Source organism: Oncorhynchus tshawytscha, linkage group LG07 (assembly GCF_018296145.1).
Source record: "Oncorhynchus tshawytscha isolate Ot180627B linkage group LG07, Otsh_v2.0, whole genome shotgun sequence".
Taxonomy (NCBI): Eukaryota; Metazoa; Chordata; class Actinopteri; order Salmoniformes; family Salmonidae; genus Oncorhynchus; species Oncorhynchus tshawytscha.
The window spans coordinates 76726010-76739453 of NC_056435.1; the positions used below are offsets into that span (position 1 = coordinate 76726010).

General features: G+C 51.5%; 1 protein-coding gene across 2 annotated transcripts in view; it reads right to left on the reverse strand.

The window, feature by feature from the left end:
* Positions 1 to 3484: 3484 nt before the first annotated feature.
* hdac11 (histone deacetylase 11) overlaps positions 3485 to 13444 on the reverse strand; it is a 48294-nt gene continuing 38334 nt past the window's right edge. For both annotated transcript variants that reach the window (XM_042324980.1, XM_042324979.1), the window contains 2 exons: positions 11955 to 12133; positions 3485 to 4490 (listed from right to left, as the gene is read on the reverse strand). In XM_042324980.1, the coding sequence (XP_042180914.1) occupies positions 4224 to 4490; positions 11955 to 12133 (446 nt within the window). In that variant the 3' untranslated portion in view covers positions 3485 to 4223. The remainder of the gene's footprint in view (positions 4491 to 11954; positions 12134 to 13444) is intronic.

Below are 13444 nucleotides of genomic sequence, written 5' to 3' on the forward strand. Positions count from 1 at the left end.
GTACTCCCTTGGTTACAGGCAGTGGCTGAGACAGCAGATTTTCTGACTTTATACACTGCACTCTTTGAGAGAGGTAGTTAGCAAACCAGCCCAAAGACCCCTCAGAGACACCAATACTCCTTAGCCGGCCCACAAGAATGGAATGGTCTAACGTATCAAAAGCTTTGGCCAAGTCAATAAAAAGAGCAGCACAATATTGCTTAGAATCAGGGTCAATGGTGACATCATTGAGGACCTTTAGGGTTGCAGTGACACATCCATAACCTGAGCCAGATTGCATACCCGAGAGAATACTATAGACATCAAGAAAGCTAGTCAGTTGATTATTGACAAGTTTTTTCAACACTTTTGATAAACACGGCAAAATAGAAAAAGGGCTGTATCAGTTAGGATCAGCTTGATCTCCCCCTTTAAATAAAGGACAAACCGTGGATGCCTTCCAAGCAATGGGAACCTCGCCAGAAAGGAGAGACAGGTTAAAAAGGTTGGAGATAGGCTTGGCGATGATATGAGCAGCAACCTTAAAGATAAAGGGTCTAAACCATCTGACCCATATAGTTTTTTGGGGTTCAAGTTTCAGGAGCTCCTTTAGCACCTCGGACTCAGTGACTGACTGCAGGGAGAAACTTTGTGCAAGGCAGGGGAAAAGAGGGAGAAGCATCGGGGATAGTCACATTAGAAGGGAGATGAGGAAATGTTGGACGGGCAAAGATGCACGGCTGAGTCAAATAGGAATCCTGACTTAATGAAGTGGTGAGCTCAGCCATGTGCTTGTTGTCAGTAACAACCACATCATCAACATTAAGGGACATGGGCAGCTGTGAGGAGGCAGGTTTATTCTCTCTAACTGTTTTCCAGAACTTCTTGGAGGTTAGACCTACAGAGAGAGACCTGCTCCTTAAAGTTGAACTAGGGGCTGACCCTGTTGTTAATTCTCATTCTCTTCTTTATGGGGGCGTGTTTGTTAACAACACCACTGAAAATATCAATGAAGAGGTCCAAGCGTCTTCAACAGAGTGGATCAAGCTGATTCTATACCATTTTACAGAGGCCAGTTCATGAAGGAAGGATAGCTCATTAAAGTTTTTTATCAAGCGTCTATGACAAATCAGGAAAGGTCATTTCACTGAGCAGCGATTACGAACACAGGCTGTAAAACAGTGATCATTACATCATCAAACAGGTCATTACAGAAAACACCAGCCTGATACCTATCAGGATTATTTGTGAGGATAACATTGAGGAGAGTAGTCTTTTCTGGGTGTTTGGAGTCATGCCTTGTGGGATTGGTAATAATCTGAGAAAGATTTAGGGAGTCCCATCGCTATAGGACTTGGTTAGGTGGTTTAAGCATGTCCCAGTTTAGGTCACCTAGCAGAAGAAATTCAGACTTAGGGTAAGGGGCCAGGAGAGAGCTTACGGCAGGGAGGGTACAGGAGAGAGCCTAGGGCAGGTAGGGGCCAGGAGAGAGCTTAGGGCAGAGAGGGGCCAGGAGAGAGCTTAGGGCAGAGAGGGGCCAGGAGAGATCTTAGGGCAGAGAGGGGCCAGGAGAGAGCTTAGGGCAGAGAGGGGCCAGGAAAGAGCTTAGGGCAGATAGGGGCCAGGAGAGAGCTTAGGGCAGGTAGGGGCCAGGAGAGAGCTTAGGGCAGGGAGGGGCCAGGAGAGAGTTTAGGGCAGGGAGGGTACAGGAGAGAGCTTAGGGGAGGGAGGGTACAGGAGAGAGCTTAGGGCAGGTTGGGGCCAGGAGAGAGCTTAGGGCAGGGAGGGGCCAGGAGAGAGCTTAGGACAGGGAGGGGCCAGGAGAGAGCTTAGGGCAGGTAGGGGCCAGGAGAGAGCTTCGGGCAGGGAGGGTACAAATCAAATCAAAGCAAATGTATTTATATAGCCCTTTGTACATCAGCTGATATCTCAAAGTGCTGTACAGAAACCCAGCTTAAAACCCCAAACAGCAAGCAATGCAGGTGTAGAAGCATGGTGGCTAGGAAAAACTCCCTAGAAAGGCCAAAACCTAGGAAGAAACCTAGAGAGCAACCAGGCTATGTGGGGTGGCCAGTCCTCTTCTGGCTGTGCCGGGTGGAGATTATAACAGAACATGGCCAAGATGTTCAAATGTTCATAAATGACCAGCATGGTCGAATAATAATAAGGCAGAACAGTTGAAACTGGAGCAGCACGGTCAGGTGGACTGGGGACAGCAAGGAGTCATCATGTCAGGTAGTCCTGGGGCATGGTCCTAGGGCTCAGGTCCTCCGAGAGAGACAAAGAAAGAGAGAATTAGAGAGAGCATATGTGGGGTGGCCAGTCCTCTTCTGGCTGTGCCGGGTGGAGATTATAACAGAGCATGGCCAAGAGGTTCAAATGTTCATAAATGACCAGCATGGTCAAATAATGATAAGGCAGAACAGTTGAAACTGGAGCAGCAGCACAGCCAGGTGGACTGGGGACAGCAAGGAGTCATCATGTCAGGTAGTCCTGGGGCATGGTCCTAGGGCTCAGGTCCTCCGAAAGAGAGAGAGAAAGAGAGAAAGAGAGAATTAGAGAACGCACACCTAGATTCACACAGGACACCGAATAGGACAGGAGAGGTACTCAAGATATAACAAACTGACCCTAGCCCCCCGACACATAAACTACTGCAGCATAAATACTGGAGGCTGAGACAGGAGGGGTCAGGAGACACTGTGGCCCCATCCGAGGACACCCCCGGACAGGGCCAAACAGGAAGGATATAACCCCACCCACTCTGCCAAAGCACAGCCCCCACACCACTAGAGGGATATCTTCAACCACCAACTTACCATCCTGAGACAAGGCCGAGTATAGCCCACAAAGATCTCCGCCATGGCACAACCCAAGGGGGGGCGCCATCCCAGACAGGATGACCACAACAGTGAATCAACCCACTCAGGTGACGCACCCCCTCCAGGGACGGCATGAGAGAGCCCCAGTAAGCCAGTGACTCAGCCCCTGTAATAGGGTTAGAGGCAGAGAATCCCAGTGGAAAGAGGGGAACCGGCCAGGCAGAGACAGCAAGTGCGGTTCGTTGCTCCAGAGCCTTTCCGTTCACCCTCCCACTCCTGGGCCAGACTACACTCAATCATATGACCCACTGAAGAGATAAGTCTTCAGTAAAGACTTAAAGGTTGAGACCGAGTTTGCGTCTCTGACATGGGTAGGCAGACCGTTCCATAAAAATTGAGCTCTATAAGAGAAAGCCCTGCCTCCAGCTGTTTGCTTAGAAATAGTCAGGATTCTATCAGCCGTATTTAGCACCAACTGAAGTTTATTTAGTGCTTTATCCGGGTAGCCGGAAAGTAGAGCATTGCAGTAGTCTAACCTAGAAGTGACAAAAGCATGGATTAATTTTTCTGCATCATTTTTGGACAGAAAGTTTCTGATTTTTGCAATGTTACGTAGATGGAAAAAAGCTGTCCTTGAAATGGTCTTGATATGTTCTTCAAAAGAGAGATCAGGGTCCAGAGTAACGCCGAGGTCCTTCACAGTTTTATTTGAGACGACTTGTACAACCATTAAGATTAATTGTCAGATTCAGCAGAAGATCTCTTTGTTTCTTGGGACCTAGAACAAGCATCTCTGTTTTGTCCGAGAATGTCTCAGACCAACCCCGTACCACTACAGAATGTCTCAGACCAACCCCGAACCACTACAGAATGTCTCAGACCAACCCCGAACCACTACAGAATGTCTCAGACCAACCCCGTACCACTACAGAATGTCTCAGACCAACCCTGTACCACTACAGAATGTCTCAGACCAACCCTGAACCACTACAGAATGTCTCAGACCAACCCCGAACTACTACAGAATCTCAGTCCAACCCTGTACCACTACAGAATGTCTCAGTCCAACCCCGAACCACTACAGAATGTCTCAGACATTTACATTTTAGTAATTTAGCAGACACTGTTATCCATAGACTTACAGGAGCAACTAGTGTTAAGTACTTTGCTCAAGGGCACATCGGTAGATTTTCACCTAGCTGGCTCAGGGATTCAAATTACTGGCCAAACACTCTTAACCACTAGGCTACCCGGCCAACCTTGTACCATTACTGACCCCTGCCACAGTCACCTTGGGCATCAGTAAGATCGTGGGGAAGTCTGAAAAGTCACTCTATTCCCGAGCATAACATTTTTCCTCTAGTGTCCTACGGTTCCAGGAGAAGCTCTGGACCCTAAGATCCAACTCATGTTCAGTTCTAGTCAAATGGTGTTGGGGGCTGGTCCTGTCGACACAGAGGAAGGGGAGGAGTCAGAGCTGCTCATCACGAGGGGGACTCCGCCCACACACTCCTCTGCCACCTCCCCATCCTCATTCCCTCCAATTAGGCCCTGGCGTCGCAGGTTGATGATGGAGTCAGCGATGATGCGAGCAGTCTTCTTCTGGTATCCACCAGATGTCACCATCAGGATGGGAATCCCTCTCCTTCGTGCTGCCCGGAACACTATTTCATCCCTCTTTATGATGCCCTGGAAGAGAGGAGCATTTAAGCCTCAGTTTGAGTCTAGACAGCCTCTAGAAAACGGTTTCATCATTTTGTCCTTGACATTTAATCTTAGTGCACAATAACAACCCAAAGCTATGAGGATGAGGAAACGCTCCATAACGTCATATTATGGTAGAATCATTCCACACCCTTTCCCCTGAGGGACTGGAACTCTGTGTTTCTACTCCTCTCTGCCCCCATGCTTCCCTTTCCCCTCCATTCACAGACATTAACCCCAGTGTTGCCAGGTGGATGGAGACATCTGGACAGTCCCCCAAATACACACCCTCCTCAGGGGGGAGAGGTAGAGACATGACAATGAGGACAGCTGGTCTGGAGGGTTTAAAGAACAAGTGATTACCATCTCAGGGAATGGAAAGACCGACTCCCCTACCAAACCTACATGTGGTGAGATAGCCAGTCCACTACCAAACCTACATGTGCTGAGATAGCCAGTCGCCTACCAGTGGTGAGATAGCCAGTCCCCTACCAACCCTACCAGTGGTGAGATAGCCAGTCCCCTACCAAACCTACATGTGGTGAGATAGCCAGTCCACTACCAAACCTACATGTGCTGAGATAGCCAGTCGCCTACCAGTGGTGAGATAGCCAGTCCCCTACCAGTGGTGAGATAGCCAGTCCCCTACCAACCCTACCAGTGGTGAGATAGCCAGTCCCCTACCAACCCTACATGTGGTGAGATAGCCAGTCCCCTACCAAACCTACATGTGGTGAGATAGCCAGTCCACTACCAAACCTACATGTGCTGAGATAGCCAGTCGCCTACCAGTGGTGAGATAGCCAGTCCCCTACCAGTGGTGAGATAGCCAGTCCCCTACCAACCCTAAATGTGGTGAGATAGCCAGTCCCCTACCAACCCTACATGTGGTGAGATAGCCAGTCGCCTACCAGTGGTGAGATAGCCAGTCCCCTACCAGTGGTGAGATAGCCAGTCCCCTACCAACCCTACATGTGGTGAGATAGCCAGTCCACTACCAAACCTACATGTGGTGAGATAGCCAGTCCCCTACCAGTGGTGAGATAGCCAGTGCCCTACCAGTGGTGAGATAGCCAGTCCCCTACCAACCCTACATGTGGTGAGATAGCCAGTCCCCTACATGTGGTGAGATAGCCAGTTGCCTACCAGTGGTGAGATAGCCAGTCCCCTACCAACCCTACATGTGGTGAGATAGCCAGTCCCCTACATGTGGTGAGATAGCCAGTCCACTACCAAACCTACATGTGGTGAGATAGCCTACCAACACCAGTGGTGAGATAGCCAGTCCCCTACCAGTGGTGAGATAGCCAGTCCCCTACCAAACCTACCTGTGGTGAGATAGCCAGTCCACTACCAACCCTACCAGTGGTGAGATAGCCAGTCCCCTACCAACCCTACATGTGGTGAGATAGCCAGTCCCCTACATGTGGTGAGATAGCCAGTCCACTACCAAACCTACATGTGGTGAGATAGCCTGTCCCCTACCAACCCTACCAGTGGTGAGATAGCCAGTCCCCTACCAGTGGTGAGATAGCCAGTCCCCTACCAAACCTACATGTGGTGAGATAGCCAGTCCACTACCAACCCTACCAGTGGTGAGATAGCCAGTCCCCTACCAACCCTATATGTGGTGAGATAGCCAGTCCCCTACATGTGGTGAGATAGCCAGTCCCCTACCAACCCTACATGTGGTGAGATAGCCAGTCCCCTACCAAACCTACATGTGGTGAGATAGCCAGTCCACTACCAAACCTACATGTGCTGAGATAGCCAGTCTACCAGTGGTGAGATAGCCAGTCCCCTACCAGTGGTGAGATAGCCAGTCCCCTACCAACCCTAAATGTGGTGAGATAGCCAGTCCCCTACCAACCCTACATGTGGTGAGATAGCCAGTCGCCTACCAGTGGTGAGATAGCCAGTCCCCTACCAGTGGTGAGATAGCCAGTCCCCTACCAACCCTACATGTGGTGAGATAGCCAGTCCACTACCAAACCTACATGTGGTGAGATAGCCAGTCCCCTACCAGTGGTGAGATAGCCAGTCCCCTACCAGTGGTGAGATAGCCAGTCCCCTACCAACCCTACATGTGGTGAGATAGCCAGTCCCCTACATGTGGTGAGATAGCCAGTCGCCTACCAGTGGTGAGATAGCCAGTCCCCTACCAGTGGTGAGATAGCCCCCCTACCAACCCTACATGTGGTGAGATAGCCAGTCCCCTACCAAACCTACATGTGGTGAGATAGCCAGTCGCCTACCAGTGGTGAGATAGCCAGTCCCCTACCAACCCTACATGTGGTGAGATAGCCAGTCCCCTACATGTGGTGAGATAGCCAGTCCACTACCAAACCTACATGTGGTGAGATAGCCTGTCCCCTACCAACCCTACCAGTGGTGAGATAGCCAGTCCCCTACCAGTGGTGAGATAGCCAGTCCCCTACCAAACCTACATGTGGTGAGATAGCCAGTCCACTACCAACCCTACCAGTGGTGAGATAGCCAGTCCCCTACCAACCCTATATGTGGTGAGATAGCCAGTCCCCTACATGTGGTGAGATAGCCAGTCCCCTACCAACCCTACATGTGGTGAGATAGCCAGTCCCCTACCAACCCTACATGTGGTGAGATAGCCAGTCCCCTACCAACCCTACATGTGGTGAGATACCCAGTCGCCTACCAGTGGTGAGATAGCCAGTCCCCTACCAGTGGTGAGATAGCCAGTCCCCTACCAACCCTACATGTGGTGAGATAGCCAGTCCACTACCAAACCTACATGTGGTGAGATAGTCAGTACCCTACCAGTGGTGAGATAGCCAGTCCCCTACCAGTGGTGAGATAGCCAGTCCCCTACCAACCCTACATGTGGTGAGATAGCCAGTCCCCTACATGTGGTGAGATAGCCAGTTGCCTACCAGTGGTGAGATAGCCAGTCCCCTACCAGTGGTGAGATAGCCAGTCCCCTACCAACCCTACATGTGGTGAGATAGCCAGTCCCCTACCAAACCTACATGTGGTGAGATAGCCAGTCCCTACCAGTGGTGAGATAGCCAGTCCCCTACCAACCCTACATGTGGTGAGATAGCCAGTCCCCTACATGTGGTGAGATAGCCAGTCCACTACCAAACCTACATGTGGTGAGATAGCCTGTCCCCTACCAACCCTACCAGTGGTGAGATAGCCAGTCCCCTACCAGTGGTGAGATAGCCAGTCCCCTACCAAACCCTACATGTGGTGAGATAGCCAGTCCCCTACCAACCCTACATGTGGTGAGATAGCCAGTCCCCTACATGTGGTGAGATAGCCAGTCCCCTACCAACCCTACATGTGGTGAGATAGCCAGTCCCCTACCAACCCTACATGTGGTGAGATAGCCAGTCCCCTACCAACCCTACATGTGGTGAGATAGCCAGTCCCCTACCAGTGGTGAGATAGCCAGTCCCCTACCAACCCTACATGTGGTGAGATAGCCAGTCCCCTACCAACCCTAAATGTGGTGAGATAGCCAGTCCCCTACCAACCCTACCAGTGGTGAGATAGCCAGTCCCCTACCAGTGGTGAGATAGCCAGTCCCCTACCAACCCTACATGTGGTGAGATAGCCAGTCCCCTACATGTGGTGAGATAGCCAGTCCCCTACCAACCCTACATGTGGTGAGACAGCCAGTCCCCTACCAGTAGTGAGATAGCCAGTCCCCTACCAACCCTACATGTGGTGAGATAGCCAGTCCCCTACCAACCCTACATGTGGTGAGATAGCCAGTCCCCTACCAACCCTACATGTGGTGAGATAGCCAGTCCCCTACCAACCCTACCAGTGGTGAGATAGCCAGTCCCCTACCAGTGGTGAGATTGCCAGTCCCCTACCAACCCTACATGTGGTGAGATAGCCAGTCCCCCCTACCAACCCTACATGTGGTGAGATAGCCAGTCCCCTACCAACCCTACATGTGGTGAGATAGCCAGTCCCCTACCAACCCTACATGTGGTGAGATAGCCAGTCCCCTACCAACCCTACATGTGGTGAGATAGCCAGTCCCCTACCAGTGGTGAGATAGCCAGTCCCCTACCAACCCTACATGTGGTGAGATAGCCAGTCCCCTACCAACCCTAAATGTGGTGAGATAGCCAGTCCCCTACCAACCCTACCAGTGGTGAGATAGCCAGTCCCCTACCAGTGGTGAGATAGCCAGTCCCCTACCAACCCTACATGTGGTGAGATAGCCAGTCCCCTACATGTGGTGAGATAGCCAGTCCCCTACCAACCCTACATGTGGTGAGACAGCCAGTCCCCTACCAGTAGTGAGATAGCCAGTCCCCTACCAACCCTACATGTGGTGAGATAGCCAGTCCCCTACCAACCCTACATGTGGTGAGATAGCCAGTCCCCTACCAACCCTACATGTGGTGAGATAGCCAGTCCCCTACCAACCCTACCAGTGGTGAGATAGCCAGTCCCCTACCAGTGGTGAGATTGCCAGTCCCCTACCAACCCTACATGTGGTGAGATAGCCAGTCCCCTACCAGTAGTGAGATAGCCAGTCCCCTACCAACCCTACATGTGGTGAGATAGCCAGTCCCCTACCAACCCTACATGTGGTGAGATAGCCAGTCCCCTACCAACCCTACCAGTGGTGAGATAGCCAGTCCCCTACCAACCCTACCAGTGGTGAGATAGCCAGTCCCTACCAACCCTACGAGTGGTGAGATAGCCAGTCCCCTACCAACCCTACGTGGTGACATAGCCAGTCCCCTACCAACCCTACGAGTGGTGACATAGCCAGTCCCCTACCAGTGGTGGGATAGCCAGTCCCCTACCAACCCTACATGTGGTGAGATAGCCAGTCCCCTACATGTGGTGAGATAGCCAGTCCCCTACCAACCCTACATGTGGTGAGATAGCCAGTCCCCTACCAACCCTACATGTGGTGAGATAGCCAGTCCCCTACCAACCCTACATGTGGTGAGATAGCCAGTCCCCTACCAACCCTACATGTGGTGAGATAGCCAGTCCCCTACCAGTGGTGAGATAGCCAGTCCCCTACCAACCCTACATGTGGTGAGATAGCCAGTCCCCTACCAACCCCTACATGTGGTGAGACAGCCAGTCCCCTACCAGTAGTGAGATAGCCAGTCCCCTACCAACCCTACATGTGGTGAGATAGCCAGTCCCCTACCAGTGGTGAGATAGCCAGTCACCTACCAACCCTACCAGTGGTGAGATAGCCAGTCCCCTACCAACCCTACGAGTGGGGACATGTCCCCTACCAACCCTACGGTGGAGACATAGCCAGTCCCCTACCAGTGGTGGGATAGCCAACCAACACTACATGGTGACATAGCCTGTCCCCTACCAACCCTACCTGTGGTGACATAGCCAGTCCCCTACCAACCCTACCAGTGGTGAGATGCCAGTCCCCTACCAACCCTAGCCAGTCCCCTACCAACCCTACCTGTGGTGATGCCAGTCCCCTACCAGTGGTGAGATAGCCAGTCCCCTACCAACCCTACCAGTGTACCAGTGTGAGATAGCCAGTCCCCTACCCTACATGTGGTGAGATAGCCACGCCTACCAGTGGTGAGATAGCCAGTCCCCTACCAACCCTACCTGTGGTGAGATCCCCTACCAGTGGTGAGATAGCCAGTCCCCTACCAACCCTACATGTGGTGAGATAGCCAGTCCCCTACCAGATAGCCAGTCCACTACCAAACCTACATGTGGTGAGATAGCCTGTCCCCTACCAACCCTACCAGTGGTGAGATAGCCAGTCCCCTACCAGTGGTGAGATAGCCAGTCCCCTACCAACCCCACTACCAACCCTACCAGTGGTGAGATAGCCAGTCCCCTACCAACCCTACATGTGGTGAGATAGCCAGTCCCCTACCAACCCTACATGTGGTGAGATAGCCAGTCCCCTACCAACCCTACATGTGGTGAGATAGCCAGTCCCCTACCAACCCTACATGTGGTGAGATAGCCAGTCCCCTACCAACCCCCTACATGTGGTGAGACAGCCAGTCCCCTACCAGTAGTGAGATAGCCAGTCCCCTACCAACCCTACATGTGGTGAGATAGCCAGTCCCCTACCAACCCTACATGTGGTGAGATAGCCAGTCCCCTACCAACCCTACATGTGGTGAGATAGCCAGTCCCCTACCAACCCTCCCCCCCTACCAACCCTACCAGTGGTGAGATAGCCAGTCCCCTACCAGTGGTGAGATTGCCAGTCCCCTACCAACCCTACATGTGGTGAGATAGCCAGTCCCCTACAAGTAGTGAGATAGCCAGTCCCCTACCAACCCTACATGTGGTGAGATAGCCAGTCCCCTACCAACCCTACATGTGGTGAGATAGCCAGTCCCCTACCAACCCTACATGTGGTGAGATAGCCAGTCCCCTACCAACCCTACCAGTGGTGAGATAGCCAGTCCCCTACCAACCCTACCAGTGGTGAGATAGCCAGTCCCCTACCAACCCTACGAGTGGGGACATAGCCAGTCCCCTACCAACCCTACGAGTGGTGACATAGCCAGTCCCCTACCAGTGGTGGGATAGCCAGTCCCCTACCAACCCTACATGTGGTGAGATAGCCAGTCCCCTACCAACCCTACATGTGGTGAGATAGCCAGTCCCCTACCAACCCTAAATGTGGTGAGATAGCCAGTCCCCTACCAGTGGTGAGATAGCCAGTCACCTACCAACCCTACCAGTGGTGAGATAGCCAGTCACCTACCAACCCTACGAGTGGAGACATAGCCAGTCCCCTACCAGTGGTGGGATAGCCAGTCCCCTACCAACACTACATGGTGACATAGCCTGTCCCCTACCAACCCTACCTGTGGTGACATAGCCAGTCCCCTACCAACCCTACATGTGGTGATATAGCCAGTCCCCTACCAACCCTACATGTGGTGATATAGCCAATACCCTACCAACCCTACCTGTGGTGACATAGCCAGTCCCCTACCAACCCTACATGTGGTGAGATAGCCAGTCGCCTACCAGTGGTGAGATAGCCAGTCCCCTACCAACCCTACCTGTGGTGACATAGCCAGTCCCCAACCAGTGGTGAGATAGCCAGTCCCCTACCAACCCTACATGTGGTGAGATAGCCAGTCCCCTACATGTGGTGAGATAGCCAGTCCACTACCAACCCTACATGTGGTGAGATAGCCAGTCCCCTACCAACCCTACCAGTGGTGAGATAGCCAGTCCCCTACCAACCCTACATGTGGTGATATAGCCAATCCCCTACCAACCCTACATGTGGTGAGATAGCCAGTCCCCTACCAGTGGTGAGATAGCCAGCCCCCTACCAGTGGTGAGATAGCCAGTCCCCTACCAGTGGTGAGATAGCCAGTCCCCTACCAGTGGTGAGATAGCCAGTCCCCTACCAGTGGTGAGATAGCCAGTCCCCTACCAGTGGTGAGATAGCCAGTCCCCTACCAACCCTACCTGTGGTGAGATAGCCAGCCCTCCCAGGGGGTCTCCGTCTAGGATGTCTGTACCGGCGTTGTATACTATGATGTCAGGCCGGACCTCATTGAGAGCACCCTCCGAGTGGAGCTCTACCTTCTGGAGGTACTCATCATCCTCTGTCCCCCAGTCCAGTTCCACCTTACGCTTTATGGCTCCTGAGAGAGACATAGACAGACAGGTAGACAGACAGGTCCTCCGTCCCCCAGTACATTACATTTAATCGCCCCGGGAAACACAACAATGTACAGTGCATTCGGAAAGTATTGTATTCAGACCCCTTGCTATGAGATTCGAAATTGAGCTCAGGTGCATCCTGTTTCCATTGATAGAGCCCATAGTGCCCAAGAACCCAAGTCATTTCATGCCTGTTATAAATAAGGATATTTTAAATGTGTTATGAATTAGACTACTTTAAATGTGTTATGAATTAAACTATTTTACATTTGTTTTGAAAGTACAACAGAATAATGAGACACTGATTTAACCTCCTGAAATAAATCAACTGTACAGGTCCAACACACACACACGTTTTGCACCGACACACACACATACACACACTTTTCCAGCAGGTATGGAGAGGGTTTGTTTGAGAGGGACAGAATGAGAACAGTCTTCAGGTAGAGGGGTAGAGAGTCAGAGCAGAGAAATCTCTTTAGGCAGCAGAGTGGGACAGGTCAGAGTCTGCCCCCTGTGGGACACAAAAATAAAACCACTTCTCTATACAGCAACAACTATAAGAATATTATCGAACCACTATTGATTTCATGGTCCAGTGGCCTCGTCCACATATCAAAACACAATATCCAATTTAGTACCCCAAAAAAACAATATGGAGATCATTTTGCGTATCCGTCTCCAGGTTAGATGTATCGGTTATAGAGGGTTAGGGGTCATAGGTTAGTGGTATCTTACTCTTAGGGTATCCGTCTCCAGGGTAGATGTATCGGTTATAGAGGGTTAGGGGTCATAGGTTAGTGGTATCTTACTCTTAGGGTATCCGTCTCCAGGGTAGATGTATCGGTTATAGAGGGTTAGGGGTCATAGGTTAGTGGTATCTTACTCTTAGGGTATCCGTCTCCAAGGTAGATGTATCGGTTATAGAGGGTTAGGGGTCATAGGTTAGTGGTATCTTACTCTTAGGGTATCCGTCTCCAGGGTAGATGTATCAGTTATAGAGGGTTAGGGGTCATAGATTAGTGGTATCTTACTCTTAGGGTATCCGTCTCCAGGGTAGATGTATCGGTTATAGAGGGTTAGGGGTCATAGGTTAGTGGTATCTTACTCTTAGGGTATTCGTCTCCAGGGTAGATGTATCGGTTATAGAGGGTTAGGGGTCATAGGTTAGTGGTATCTTACTCTTAGGGTATCCATCTCCAGGGTAGATGTATCGGTTATAGAGGGTTAGGGGTCATAGGTTAGTGGTATATTACTCTTAGGGTATCTGTCTCCAGGGTAGATGTATCGGT